Source organism: Trematomus bernacchii, unplaced genomic scaffold (assembly GCF_902827165.1).
Source record: "Trematomus bernacchii unplaced genomic scaffold, fTreBer1.1, whole genome shotgun sequence".
Classification (NCBI taxonomy): domain Eukaryota; kingdom Metazoa; phylum Chordata; class Actinopteri; order Perciformes; family Nototheniidae; genus Trematomus; species Trematomus bernacchii.
The window spans coordinates 4041118-4056941 of NW_022987582.1; the positions used below are offsets into that span (position 1 = coordinate 4041118).

Sequence of the window (15824 nt, forward strand, 5' to 3'; positions counted from 1 at the left end):
AATAAACTGATGGGGAGGGTCTGAGACTTTATTTCCGGTTTATAGATGTGTTACATGTTTTTAACACTATGCATTTAAAATGTAAACGACAATAGTTCATAGGACTTTCTGGTTAATATCATTCTTGTTTCAGGGACATTTAGTATTGCCAAATCTAACTTATGTCACGAGGAAGTTAAAATGCAATATACAAATAAAGAAATAGAGGATAAGCCTTAGTTGATTTGCAGAGCAAACATTCAGATGTTGGAGCAGCACAACAACAGAAATGAGTACAGATAGAATAGGTAAAAAAAAGGTAAAAATAAATACAGGTATATTGTATATATTGTGAAAAGTAATGATACTTTGCATTGTCTGTATGAATAGTATAAATATAATTCAGTGTATATGTTGAAAGACAATACCTTATTAACATAGTAAATCTGATTGTACGGGTATAGTATGAGGTTTTAATATGTAGTATAAGCTGCAATGTAATAATAATAATAATAATAATAATAACAACAATACAAATAATTGAACAGTACACTTCGCCTTATTTATTATGTAATACAAATAATAACAATACTACAACTTTATTTTAATACTCGAGCTAGTACTATGCCATTCAAAAATATTATTTGAAATTGATATTCAACAACATCGTGGTCTGTATTTTGTAACTTTGATTCTCTGTCTGCTATCTCATGTTGTTACAGTGTGTATTTTATTTTCAGACGGGTGGGATTCCCAGTCAGCTCCCCTACCCGGAAATGACGTAATGTTGTTATTATTCCAGGAAGAGGGCACGGGAAAGCACTGAACTGCGTCAACAATTGTTTTTAAGATACATTCGGATTTCAGCTGTTGGTAATCATGGCATCTGGGTATGTTTAAAGTTTATTTTATATATAAAACATATTCTACCGTTCTCCTTGATTCTCCATCTTGACGTGGGCTTTTAGAAGGTAGTTGGACAGATAGCGTTGCTATCGTGTTTACGTTGCTAACTAACCTCCAGCTGTTAGCATGCTGTTCTCAAGCTAGCGGCTCTTTTCGTTGAGGGCGTTGTAACTTGTCTCACCTAACAATATGTGTTTAACAGGGATGAGTATATTTATATAGCTCGTTAGTCTTAATGTCTCTTTGCCTAGAGGTTACGATGTCGTCCATTACATGATGTAAGTAATGCTAGCTAGCTAGCTGCAAAGCTTGCGTAGCCATAATGATCGCTGTTTTCACATAAGGCCTCGCCTCGTAACGTTAGCTTGCATTTGTCAGTTAATAAATGCCACTACCGTGAGTTTTGTTTAGCGTTTTATATTCGGTAATGCTGTAGATGACAAGAGTGTTCAGTGTTTCCGACCATAAGATGAGCGTGTTATGACTGCCACAGGCCCAATTACGTCGGATTATATCAGCTGAGGCCGAAATGGTGGATCCACCCTGAAGTAGAACTCACGTCATCTCAGTGTTATGTTTAAATAAAGCTTACTTGAACCTAGCATAGTCTTTATATCATTCGTCGTGTCGAGGTGACACTATGATAGTCTTTATTATTAGTATTCCTTAAAATAAATCTAAAAGGCATAACATAGTTAATACTACTATAAGAACTAGTCAAAGTAAAATTATCTTGTGACACAATGACTCACATAAGAATGAATGTCACATATTCTAACATTAAACATTTGAACATTTATTAGGAGTAAGTTTTGAATCTCAACTGTGATCTGGGAAATGTAATACGTTTAAATATAGTCAAATAAATTGTATTTATATCCCCATATCACAACATTTGCCTCAGGGGATTGTACCATTTGTTCAGCATACATCATCCTTTGTTCTTTTCAACCCGCTATTGGATACGAAAAACTCCACAAATAACAACGTCATTACGAGAAAAGAGTCAAATAAAAGTTAGAAAGATATACAATACAGTTAAAAGGAGTCTATTACAGTTACAAAGTATTTCTACTTAATTGGTGTAATTAGATGTTTTTTACATCACTGAGAATGGGTTTATTTTTTCAAATTTTAAACTGTTTCCCTTTTGACATCGTGGAAATAACCTATTACCTCAATCTTGGGGACACTGTATCATATAATCATTTCATGTCATTGGTGTTATCAGTTGTGTTATAGCAATCATTGACAAACACATGAGCTGAAGTGGACCAAATACAATGCCAATGTAAGGTGTAAAGACAGGCACCATTACCACTCAGGGTGGTACAGATAAGTTGTATGGGTGTAGCTACAGGACCAGCCTTTTGATCATCCATCATGTGTTGGAAGTGAAAGGTCATCTCTTGTCCTGTACATTTCTATGTTTCCCACTGAAAGAGTACCATTTTGCTGGTCATATGACAACATCTTTCTTGTGGCAAACTTGGAGTTTTTGATCACTTCATGTCTTGACAAGGCATAGTTCAATTAGTCAAGGCTAATGTAATCCCACACCTTAGAAAGAAAATCAGACATTCCCTTGATTGGGACATGTCATCTGTATTTGCCCATTTTATCAAGGGATATTTCATCACAAAAGCAAACCAAATAAATGAGTGATTTTTAACTGAAGTTATACTCATTTTTTTGTAACAAATCTAAGGCCAGTCAAAGGGAATTCTGGTATAATGGTATTAGTCATAATCTTGTGTCACCAGCATTGAGCACTAGTACTTTTAATATCTTAAACACAAATGATATGACTCAAAATGTAAGATAGTAATTTCCTTGCGCTGGTTGACATTCATGAAAGCTGTTATGATTGTCAGAGGGTTTCTGTGTTTGAGTTGAATAAGAAAAAATGCACTACAGCACATTTGGAAGGCAAATAGTGGAACAACCATTTTAATATGGGCGTGGATTGTAACGCAATGCTATAGCCTTGAATAAAGGTTATATAACTGGCGTCGTCATTCGTTATGAAGAGAGGTATTTTGGTTGTTTACTTGATTATTGTTCTTTTTAATCATATCTTTTGTTTCTTGTCTCTTCATGTGTAGCCACTGCTGAGTGATTTATGGAACTGTTCCTGGACGGGACTTCATTACACGACAACATGGACACATCAAACTTTGCCCATGTCATCTTCCAGAATGTGGGGAAGAGCTACATGCCCCATGCTGCACTGGAGTGTCACCTCACCCTGACGCAGTTCATCAAACCAAATCCAAAGGACTGGGTTGGCATATTCAAGGTGAATAACGCTCTTCAATGTATTATGAAAGCCTTTAACAAAACTGCAGTATATGCATATTTATTATGGTTATGAGTAAATGGAGTAGCAGAAATATAACAGTACGGTTTCAAATGACTGCAGCCTTTGATTTATTGGAATCTCCAACATACTGTATGATAACTCCATTTGTACAAGGGAGCAATGACATTGCGGTTATTTATCCAGGTCTTAAAAACTAACAAATTAGTGCCAGTGAACACCTCGCAGCTATATGTCAAGACTTTAATTTAAGGTATTACTGAAAATGTGGAAACCAACTATTCATTCAGTAGTGAGAACAACTTGAATTATGCAGCTATTATAGTGCTTATTTGGAAGAGGGATTGGAGCGGTTTCACCCCCTTTAGTACCCCACATGGATCTTGTTATAGGAGGACATTAAATCCAAAACAGTGGCAGTCATTTGTTTTAGCCTCATCTCTAGTGAATCGTGGTTGGACACGGAAGCATATGCCGGCTTTTCCAGTCCAGCATGCTTTTTATTCCCCGGATATAAGAAGGAAGCTGAAAGTAAATCACATCATAAACATAATCTAACTAATGGCTCTTTGTGTTTATGTTGCATTCTGCCTTATACCCGTATAGTGCACTTATTATTATGAGACAAGTTGTTTCAGTTTTGCTGAACATGAGACATAAACATGTATATTCGTATTTTTAACAATGATGAAAGCCCTATATTTATACTGTGTCTGAAAAAATAGGTCAATGATTAATATACTTAGTGTGTGCTATTCATTATACGTCTGTAGATTTATGAAATGTATGTTAACAGAGGGTTTTTCCAAGCTTCACTCAGAAATGAGGTCATGTTAGGCTACTGGAGGACGATCACATCATGTCTGGAGGCTGTCTAAGTACCGTGTTCAGCAGTCTTTTGGAGCTGGATGCCACATCACATTGTGTTTCAGCCTTAAGCTATTACCAATTGGCAGTATATATCTTAAAATTACCAATTTCTTGAGGCTCTAAAACACAGAGCGGAGCTGGAATGGGCTGAGCGCAGGATCGTAAATTGTGTAAATGTTCCTGGCAGTGCTGACAGATGAGATGTTCTGTGCCAAGTTTTTAGGTTTGTTTGGGTAGAGATAACCTGGATACACTGTGCATCATTGTCGGCTCCTTACCCCATATTTAGTTGCTACTGGCTCCCGGTCAAACGGAGCAAAGTCTTTTTTAGTTTGTTTGCTGTGCTACCACAGTTTTTTAGAAATCTATTTGATATGCTTTTGATCTGCATATAAGTCATGGTCCAGCTATATCTAGTTTGAAGTGGGGCTGTATGAGGTACTTATCCATAGTCAGTATATGACTTACAGAAGATCATGGTGGACACAGCCCCAGTTTAGAGAAAGCAGAAGCTAAATATCGTACTGCCATGGACAAAGGCAGCCCAAAAACACATTTTAGCCACCTAATAGTAAGAAACTGCTGGATATAAGTTCATTGCACGCTATATTTAGAATATACAAAAACAAATATGGCCTTTCAATGTTGCAACATCTACCATACTGCGTTTTGCAGTGCGTGCTGAGCTTCATGGAGGAATGTTGTTGGGACAGGTTGTCACAGTGGCCGAGGAGAAAGCAAGCACAGCTTTATAATTAAGCTGTCTTCGAGAACAACCTCTCTTTGTGATTAATGAACAACTCTCTCTTGAATTTATACACATAGACAATTCATAACCCCCCTCAGCAGCATTGCCACAGGCTTCAGTCAGCTTTCTTGCAGAGGTATGACTTTGCTGGAATGCTTTTGAATAGTCATGTTTAAACTTAAATAAACTCTATGGTCTCACTTTGTTACAGCTTGTATTTTGAGATTTCTCTTTTGCAATGTTGCCTGTGTTATCGCTTCAGTCACCAGTCCAGTTTTTATTGAGGCTCTACACCGTCTCTACCTCCTCTCTCCCCCTGTTTATACACAGCAGACCACTCTGTTGTAAGTGAAAGAGTTCCTCTCAGAGTTTTCACCCAGCACCACCTCTCTTGCTCTAATGAGTGGACTGGTTAGGGCTAGCCTTCAGTAATGACACTCTCTAACTAGGTGCATGTTTTAATTGCTTCCTGTTCTTTACTGCTGGAGGCTGGAACTGCAGTGGTAACAATTGGGGGTTTTGGAGCACCATGGCCTTCTATCTCTGGCTCTGATGAACACTTGCAGTATTGTAGCTGCTGTAGGCTGTTTGTACACAGGTGAAAAAATAAACTAGCCTGATGGAGAAAAAGCCTATAAATCGGAGCAAATTCTGCAAGGATAAGTTTGATCTGTGTCAATGAATATTGATATATAAATGTCACACAAGTTAATCTATGTTCTCTTGCAGAAGCTGGTGTGAAAGGCTGGTTTAACTGGGCTTGTTGTGGATGCACGTGTGTGTGTCTGAGTGTGCAAACACCGAAAGCCATCCAGCTCGATGTGACTCTGATTTTGTTTGACAGTTTTATGGCACCGGGCTGAAGTTATGGATGTATTTTCTGTACTCCCCCCCCCCCCCCCCCCCCCCCCCCCCCCCCCCCCCCCCATCAGCCATCAGTTAACAACACATAAAATACGTGTAATTACATTTAGGTTTTCATTTTCAAGTCACCTATGTATAACGTTTTCACCTATTTCCCTCTTCCTGTTAGGAGTGAGTTGTAGATACATTTTTCACATAGTGACTGGCTCATGACAAGGGCCAGTCACGTGGTGGCAGGAGTTTCAGTGGTTTATAGAAATTATCAGTAGGCATGGTGGGACACCTATCTTCCAAACATAGATTAAAAACCCTGTAATTATTATAATAAACCACTTTGAGATTTTTTGGAGGTGGCACTGAGTGGATTCTAGGAAGTCTCCTTGTTAATTCTCCATTGCTATTATCTTACACTGATGTGGTGAGAGCGTCTGGTTGAAAGTATTCCCCACAATGTCTCACAGGTTGGTTGGAGCACAGCGAGGGACTATTACACATTCTTGTGGTCGCCTCTCCCTGAGAACTATGAGGAAGGCACCGCAGTCAACCGAATAGTGGTCTTTCAGGGTAAGATCATACCATGGCTTTATATGACTTTGACACATTTGTATAACCGCATATCAGAGGATTGTTAAAACACACTGAATCACTAGGTAGAGTTAAATAAGAACCTTACCCTTCCTGACCTGTGTTCTGGGGTTAAAAACATTTCAGTTTATGTGTTTTTTTTAATCTGTTATACTACTTTTTATAAAGTAATAGATGGTAACATGACCTGAGAAAGATTTATTTTCATTCAAACCCACAACATCCCAAAGACTAAGTCTATGATCCACATCATTGAAGTTAAACACACATTTATCCCAAAGTTATAACTGCATTTTGGAATCAGTGTGTAGTTTAGGCAAAGCTAAGGACTGGGGTTAGTTGTAGGGTTGTGGAGGAATATCTCTTTGGCTTTTCTGTGCATTGTGTTCACTGACTGGATTGAATCCCTCCCCAGGATATTACGTGCCCAACGATGATTCCGAGTTCTACCAGTTCTGTTACGTGACCCACAAAGGCGAGATCCGGGGGGCCAGCACGCCCTTCCAGTTTCGTGCTAACAGCCCTTCAGAGGACGAGCTGCTGACCGTGGAGGATGAATGCAACTCTGACATCCTGGTGGTCACCACCAAGGCCGGCTACCTTGAGGTAAAGTATGCCACTCACTGACCTTAAAGGTGGGGTAGGTAATTTTGGAGAAACCAGCTTGAGTGCGCTAGAATTTGAAAATACACAGCCGGAACAAATCTGCCACTTCCTTACAGAGCCCCTCCTCCAACACACACGGACGCGCACATGACCAATGAGGGCACGAGATAAGTTTGTGCTCAGATGGAAGGCTGACAGGCAGGTAGGCCATCCAGTTATTTTAGCCGGGCCGGCTAAAATGATTGGTCGTGCAATTTTTTTAATGGATTTTTTGTCAAAGCACTTAAGATATTCATTGCTATCGGGATGTTAAGAGCATTCCATGGAATATAACAAAAAGTGTATCTCGAGCCGGTTTCTCAAACTTACCTACCCCACCTTTAAGTGATACAGAAAATATAAGTGCTTGTTACATAAATGAAATGTTAAATGCTTCGCCCTACTGTCTGTTTGTTTGTCAGAAGATTTAGCAGTGCTACTCAATACAACAATGCTCTTATGCTGCTGTCACATCCAGAACTTCCACTAACATTTCTAAGTTCATATTAGTTTGGTAACTAAATGACCTATAATGGTCAACAAAATTATATACTACTTGAAACTGAGGATTATGGGAACTTAAACCTCTGCAATGTTTCCTCCTGTGCAGCAAAAGGTGCAGGAAGCCCAGAGAGAGAAGGAGGTGCTGGTGAAAAACATGGCCCTCCTGCAGCAGGAGAAGGAGCAGCTGGAGGTCGAGAAGGAGGCTCTGCAGAAGGAGTGTGAGCACGAGAAGGAAAACTGTGCCCAGCTGAGAAGAGAGAGCCAAGTAAGCTGAGAACAGACTGAGCCATTTTCAGAGCGGATATTAGTGCCTGCAGTGAGGAGGGCGGGGAAATGTTTGTTTCTGTTGTGAAGGTTCAGTCAGTTCATCAAAAGGCCTTGTTCCTTCGTCTCTGGTTAGAGTAGCTGTTCTTGGTTTTTGAGTAAGCACATGTTGCTGAAGGAGCCAAATGATATGATTGATGCCCTTTTCTATTTCTTGTAGTTATGTTAAAGACAGTTTTATATCTGTCTCTTAGCACCCCCTAGCGAAAGACTACAAATATGCAGAACTAGCCAAACTTATGATCCACTAAAAGAGTATAAATCACACTCTGACAAATATGAATGTCTTTATTATCAAAGTTGTAATTCTTTTTTTATAGCATACTATTAAGTTTTAAATGCAGTCTCAGTAATAATTCATAATACTGTCCTGAACCATAAATCTACTGGTTTTAAAACAGCTTTCAGATGAAAACACGATTACAGATTTTGTGGCTGTTAATTTTTACGACTATACTTTTATATGTTTTTTTTATATGGTGTGAATATAAAGATTTCCAAAATTCTTCCTATTAAGAAACTGTTACAAAAAATCATTTCCGTTTGCTTTTTTGATGTCATCTTAGTAGCATAATTGATTTATTCATTTCAAAGAGAATATACTTTTTATGCTTTGTAGCCTTTCACATGCCATGGCTCAGCATAGCATCAAATAAGTCATATACCAGGAAGCTATAATTATTTTGTCGTATTAGATTTGAACCCTTCCAGATGTATCTGTCTTGGCACACATTGGAGCAAATAATTTATTTTATGATTAAGAATGATTTATGCCAATTTTAGATCATGTGCATTCTTCTCCCATACCCTACTTGGGCTTTGGTCTTTAAACATTATATTTAATTGTCTCCCAGGAGGTGCAGAATTCTTCCCAGGCCCTGCAAGAGGAGAAAGAGGAGGTGAAGAAGAGGCTGAAGGAGGCCACAGCCAGAGTCATACAGCTGGAGGAGGATCTGATTGGAGTCACCCAGAAGGGCCTGCAAAAGGAAACCGAGCTGGACAGGTGAGCTCAGGATGGAGGGGTTGGTGCAGATTCACTAGTTTGGGTTGTATGATCATCACATATCTCCTTTTTTTTTTTTACATGTCACCTATTGCTTAAGTCAGGGAGAGAGCTTGTGACTCCAGCAGAAGTGCATTAAAAACAGCATGAACCATATACCATACGCTTAGTTCACTAATTTATTATTTTCCGAACTCTGAATATGAATATTGACCGATGTACTATTTGGCTAACATTTTGTCTGACCTTTTCTTTAGTCTCAAGGATAGAGTGAAGAAACTCACAGCAGAGAAGGAAACACTCGAGTCTCATCTCAAGAACGAAAAAGATGAGAAGGAACTCTACAAGGTAATACGCTGGTAGTAGTTATGCCTTTTTTACATCAGGATACATGCCAAAATAGAGATCGGCTTAGCGGTGGTTTGGTTTTGACTACTTTGTCAGTGTCAGTTTTACCATCTGTACGGTTAACAATATATTTTGTTATATTAGATTCCCCAATTTGGAGGTTCAGTTAATTGACTTCCCCTGTTTCTTTTTTTACTTACTAGTAAGTAAAAATTCTGTATCATCTTGCCCACACTTTTAGTCTAAAGAGGGAATGCCTTATTCTGTCTTCTTCTGCTCCGTCTGGTGTTTCTGTGCCTCTGTTGTGGTCGGCACTGCACAGGAACTGGGAGTGCCACAGTGTCGCCACGGAAATGAAGCCAAAAAAACCCTACCTAATATAACTCCCAGCATCACACTGGGGCTGTTGCACTATGAAAACTTTACGGGCCTTCCTCAATCTCTGTTTTGTAATTGAGGTCATGCAGCATTGACTTTAATAGTCATATGTTCTTTGGTACATGATTGTGATAGGTGTTGTATAAATGTTTTATAACTTCTGTGTGTGTGCGCACCAGATTCACCTGAAAAACCGGGAGCTGGAGAACACCAAGCTGAGTGCAGAGCTGCAGATGCTGAAGTCTGTGGATGTGAACAAGGAAAACACCATTGCCCAGTTTAAAGAGGAGGTGGGACTCCTGCAGGCCTGCCTCAGCGAGAAGGAGAAACAGTACAAAGAGATCCTGACCAAAGTCTCCCCATTGGTACAAATCACATTGATTTAATGCTTTAAAAAAATCTCACTAGATTTGTCATATAAAGTATTTGCCTTGATCAAAGCTTATGCCCTATTATGCAAAATGCACTTTTTGATGTCTTTTATACATAAATATGTTTCCCCGGTGTGTCGGGAGACTCACAAAGTGTCAGAAAAATACAACCCTCTCTCTTTTCCTCCGTACCCACATCTCTTAAAACGGTGGTACAACGGAGCTGATCCAGATTTGCTGCGGTCATAACGACATTACAGAAATGTGGGCTGGCTTTAGGCCCACGGCCCTATCAGAAATAATGCGCGACGTGTTTTGGACTTAATATGGTCTGTGTTTACATTAGCAAGCATCGCTAACACTCAGAGCTAACGCTGTACTGGAGAGAGTATGTTTAAAAAAGCAGGATATAAAAAGGAACTCACCTTGTGGTAAACCCGCGAGGGAAAAATCATTTTAGCTCCACACTGTTTCAGGAATAATAAGTATCTGCCGGTAGAATTATCCTGCATGAGCTCTCCTCTCTTTTTTTTCTTTTTTTATAAAGCTACGGACCCAGAATCAGCACTTTAGTAACAGGGCTGAAATAGAGGGGTATGAGGCATGGCTAGAATGGGTGATCTGTTTGGTATTTTGAGCAAAACACTTCATAGACATGTTTTTTTATATATCTGAGACCTATAATATATGCCTAAAAATAGTATAATAGGGGACATTTAAGATAATTTGAAGAATAGAACAATTATTACACATTTATAATAAAAGGAAAAAACCTTTAACTGGAAACATTTACATTTTTTTATAGGGAGATATGAAGGCCATGAAGGAGCAGCTGCGGCAGAAGGAGGAGCAGCTCCACGCCAACAAGCAGCAGTCCTCCCTGTTAGCCGCGGAGCTGAGAGACGCCTCCAGCACCCGCGACCGCACCATGTCTGAACTGTACCACATGAAGCTGGAGGCCGATGCCCTCCGCCAGGCCAAGGCTGAGGCTCAGAGTCAGTGCGCCCGCCTGGAGCGCCTGGTGGAGCAGATGAAGGCAGACGCCAAGAAGGAAGCTGTAAGGACTATTAGCAATCTGGTCACTGCTTATTGATTCAATTGGCTCCGTCTAATACATTAGCATTTGATATAATGGAAGGTTGGGTGGTAGGTAATGTGCCAGCATAGAAAACCTCTAATACTCTGTAAATCAGAATAATAATGATTATAAAGATAAATAAATCTGATTTTGATTTAAATATGTAATAATGTTGGTAGGTATTTCACCACAGAAATATTGGAAGGTTATAAATCATAATAGTACTATATATTACCGACAAACCTTTTGTAACTACGCCAACGCTGACCAAAGCAAATTTATGCATTTATTAGTAGTAAGAGAAAAAGAATGGAAACAGAAAATGCCTCACAGGGTGTTTTATCAGTTCTGCCTTTGAAGGGGTCGATAGCTCTTTCTATAATTCAGACTTAGCTAGGTTAAAACTGAAAAAACTAAATAAATAAGAAACCATCCTCCTCCTGATCAGATTCAGTCTCAGCCTCATTGCATCGCTTTACTAAATGCTAGTTCTTGCAAGTTTCTTTTATACCGCTACAACTTTCCAAGGGTCTTTGCATGCTTGAACACGAGTGTTTGTAGTCTCTGATCAGTTTTGTGTTGTTGTTGCCAGGCCAAAGCAGAAGAAGAGGCCGCTGCAGACCCAGTTGTTTTAGCGGAGCTGCAGAGAGAGGTGGAGGACCTGAAGCTGCGGCTGCACATGGCTGCAGAACACTACAAGGAGAAATACAAGGAGTGTCAGCGACTGCAAAAACAAGTGCTCAGACTCTCTGATCAGCAAGGGGTAGGTCCCAGCCGACATACTGTAAACTTGTGAGAGAACAGAACTTACATAAGAGTTCTGTAATACTATTCCATCTCATTTAATATAGGTTAAAGGTCTTTAGCAATTCTTTGGTCTATTTTGCAAATGAATAAACTGGATTATAAAGCAAAACCTCCTGAGATTCATCTTTATCATCATTAAGCGGGCTTTCTCAAGACATTTACACACGATTACATGTCTTTTCATTCAACTGGATTGCAGTCTTTATTAAATAAACAAACATTTTGTGACATGTTGTCAATTGTTTTCAGTAGCATTTGTGTTTTTTTACGCTTCCTATATGTATCTACATTATGCCTGCACCAATTTTTTATTAATTTTGTTCTGTATTCTTGTCTAATTTAAAGTTAATTTGTAACACTGTTTGTCTCCTGCCTGTAGGACCCGAAGAGATGCTCAGCACAAGAGATGTCCACAATCCCTGCATCAGTGAGTCCAGACACATCAGTTCCAGGTACGTTATATGTAACTGTGTAAGTCATGCAAGGAGTAATGGCATTTAAAATATTTATTATGCTTTGCCAAACTGTCTGACATGCCTTCATTATCTTTGCAGGAAGTCCAGGTTCTGCTGATCCCATGCTGGAAGCCATCATCCAGGAGAAGCTCAAAGGCATCAGCAGAGAAGCAACAGACAGGAGTGACAAGTACAGGAAGTGCAAGCAGATGCTGCTGGTAAAAAACGAATTATTAATGTCCTTTTATTGGTCATGTCCACAAATGAGATATTTAAACCCCTAGGTTCTGTTTTATAAACAGTATGTACTATTTGTATTGTAAGATAGAGGAATATGATGAAAGAGCATTGGTTGAAAATCTGACTGCTCTTCAGGAGGAGAAGGAGCGTAGCTGCATGTTTGCCGATGAGCTGGCCAAGATGGAGGTGAAATTTAAGGCACAACTGAAGACCAATGAGAACATGAAACTGCAGTTGGCAGCAGAGGAAGATCGCTACAAGGTCAGTCCAGACACTTAGCACTGCGGTCAGGCCGTTTGCTGTAAGTGATGCTCTGCCGATTTCAAATCAGGTCTGTCTTTGGACACTTACTGCGATTTTAGCACTGGGTATGGCTGGTCTTGCTCAGGGATGGAGTCTTTGATGCTATCTCTCCCCTTGAACAGGGCCGCTCAGACCGTGTTGTTTATGAGCAGGCCTATCTGTGAGACCACTTTTTACTGCTGTTTATGTCAGACTCTGGAGACGAGCGCTGCTGGCTCTGAGGAGTCATCTCCAGTTGCCTGGCTAATGCTGTGCTTGGCTCAGGTCAGGCGGATATTTGCTTAGTGTCTCAGAGGATTTCAAACAGGTTGTATTGCTTTGAGCAGTATTGAACATAAATCAGTCCCTAGCAAAGGGAAGCCTTTTATGGCTGTGATCAATTAATGTCAAGCCCTGAGGTCTGAGAGTATTTCAATGATACAGTTTTCAATCAGCAACACGTCAGATGTTTGAACATTTAAAAATGTCTCTTAATTCTTTTGTTTGTGTGTCTTGTGTTTACCTTAGAGCCAAGTGGCTGAGAAGGGACGGGAGCTGAAGGAACTTAAGGACACACTAGCTCTTGTTTTGAAGGACAAGGAAAAAGTTGACGGGGTAAGTGACAGCTTTCTCTTTTATAGACTTCTTCCACTCTTACGAATTCCTTGAAAAGTGACATTCCCCCTGAAAGTTTGCCTCACCCAATCTGGTCTGTGTTTAATACGCCTCTAATTGTAAAAGTAAATGAGTTCTTATTTTCCATTCCATTACTTTGGACCACAGCAAGGTCCTCGCTGACCTAAATGATTGCCTCGAGGTAATTCTCTTACAGCTAAGAGGAGCTGAATGACCCAATTTGAGGTTTAGACTGTAAATTAAAGTGGCGTCTGCAACTAACATCAATAAAACACAGCGTCGCAATCCCTTTGAAAATGAGAAGAGTTTCTTTTTTAATGAAGGGCACTAATTAAACTGTTTGTGTGAGCGAGAGAAACTCATAGCTCAGGAGGTGCTGTGTGATTGTAAGCAGAACTGTATATCTGGAAAGACTAAGAGTCGTGGTGGGATAAAATCAGGCATTTAGCTCCTCAAAAACATTTAATTTTGACTTTGTTCTTTGTTTGTTGTAAAATATATATTCTGCTGTTTCCTGCACAGGAGCTCCAGAAGGGCAGCGGCAAAAAGGGAGATCAGGGGGCCAGTGAGAAAACCAGTTTGGAGAGTATCCAGTCCATTGTGCCTTTATTCCTGCAGTACCCTGTCCCTTACGCCCAGGACGCCCCCACCCCCCTGCTGGTCTCTCAGAGCCCCAGTAGGCTGCATTTTAGGAACCCTTACATGTCAGACTCAAAAGGTTGGTATCCTTTTTGTTAGATGGAGTAGCTTTGTTGATTTCTCCAGTAACAGATATGGAAATAATGGACTTGTATTTACAGTAGACGTGTCTCTGAATTCTCTCCCTGCAGATGAGGGAGATGAGGAGTTCTCAGATGACCAGCTGCTGAGGCTGCCCCCTGTGGGCCCACCCTCCTGGGACAGCAACGTGGTGTGTATCCAACCCACCCGCAACCACAGCCGGCCCGAAGGCCACGAGGAGTCAGAGGAAAAGCAACACAACGACAACAATGTAAGCTCAGACTCTATTCTCTCCAATACAGTTTAATACTACTTTCCTCCTTTACGCTACATATTCATAACAGCGTTCTTCCTCAGGGTAATACCAACGAGCAGCCCGCAGCAGCTGAAACTCAAAGCCCATTTGTGACCGACGGACAAACTGCATTCTGCTTTGATCCCAGGTAACACACCCTCACTTTCAACAAACTCTCATAAATGCCATCCAAGTTTGCCGCACCCTACGTTTTCTAAACCTGTGCATTGTAACATGTGTAAAGTGTTTGTTCTGCTGCACAACCCCCTTTTGTTGGTATTAGTCAAGCAGCAGGCCACCCACGTTGCATCAGACAGATGCTCTTTATGGGCCTACGCTCCTGGTTTGCCCACATCATCACTTGACTGCTTACTGGAGCTTTTCTCCCGCTGCCTTTGTTTTCCTCTTCAGCATGAACATGAAGAGATGCCCGCTGTGTGAGGTCATCTTCCCCCCCCAACTATGACCAGAGCAAGTTTGAGGAGCATGTGGAGAGCCACTGGAAAATCTGCCCCATGTGCAGCGAGCAGTTCCCCCTGGACTGCGACCAGAAGGTGTTTGAGAATCATGTGCTCACACACTTCGACAGCCACACGCTCAACTTCGACTAGAGAATCAGAGAATCAGCACATCCGCTCTGCCTACTTCCTGTCGCCACTGAAAAAAATCTGCACTCTTTTCTGCATGTAATGGTGTGTAGATCCAATCTTTAGGACTATACTCACCTTCGCTTTGTTATTTCAACTTAGAGGAATACTTTGAAGTGATGTGACATATAAAAAAATCATTCTGATTCAGTGTATATGGCAGGGCCACTGAGGCAAACATTTTTTATAGGTAAAAGATTTCCCTTCATTTTGATTCAAAGATAATTTAAGGGGAAACGACTGTTGTACCAATATGTACCGACTTTAAGTTAACTCAGATCAATCAGACTACAGGATGTAATGAATCAGGGAAAGAGATAAGTGTTTACCAAACTTACATTTAAAACATCCAACTAAATGGTTCCCCCCTTAAACATCAATGTACAAGTCATTCGCTCACTCTTTGTAGAAAGCAGCCTTGGTGCACTATATGCAGTCAGGTAACAGTCTTCAGTGATTACATTCAGAAACGATAATACAGTATATCATCAGATCATCTATTTTAGATTTATTGAAGCCAATGATATTGTGAAAGCCTTTGTGTATGATATAGATTTGTTTTATGTTAGGTTTCCTTTGTTCTGATTTTGAGTATTTAAGTGTTTTTTTGTATCAGAATCATTAAGAACCTTCATATTATCAGCTAATCAGTGCATGCTGAGCTTATGTTAATTTCTTTCTTTTGTTCTTCTCTTTTACAGTTATAACTTATTTCAATGTCTCATTTGTTAAGTGAGTTCCATGTATCTTATAAGATCTAATAAAGTCTGTTTGAATCTGAATCGTGTCCGGACGCAGTTAATCACACAGGAGTCTGTA

The 15824-nt window shown here is 40.1% G+C and overlaps 1 protein-coding gene across 1 annotated transcript; it reads left to right on the top strand.

Annotated features, from left to right (window-relative positions):
* The first annotated feature begins 751 nt into the window (after positions 1-751).
* Positions 752-15787, top strand: tax1bp1b (Tax1 (human T-cell leukemia virus type I) binding protein 1b). The gene is given in 19 exon segments (XM_034128122.1): positions 752-869; positions 2991-3184; positions 6149-6251; positions 6688-6878; positions 7528-7686; positions 8600-8748; positions 9006-9096; positions 9654-9839; positions 10651-10902; positions 11516-11686; positions 12110-12182; positions 12285-12403; positions 12561-12686; positions 13236-13322; positions 13866-14061; positions 14174-14334; positions 14421-14506; positions 14770-14809; positions 14811-15787. Coding segments are annotated over 18 exon segments (2526 nt in total). The 5' UTR covers positions 752-869; positions 2991-3007; the 3' UTR covers positions 14970-15787.
* The last annotated feature ends 37 nt before the right edge of the window (positions 15788-15824 follow it).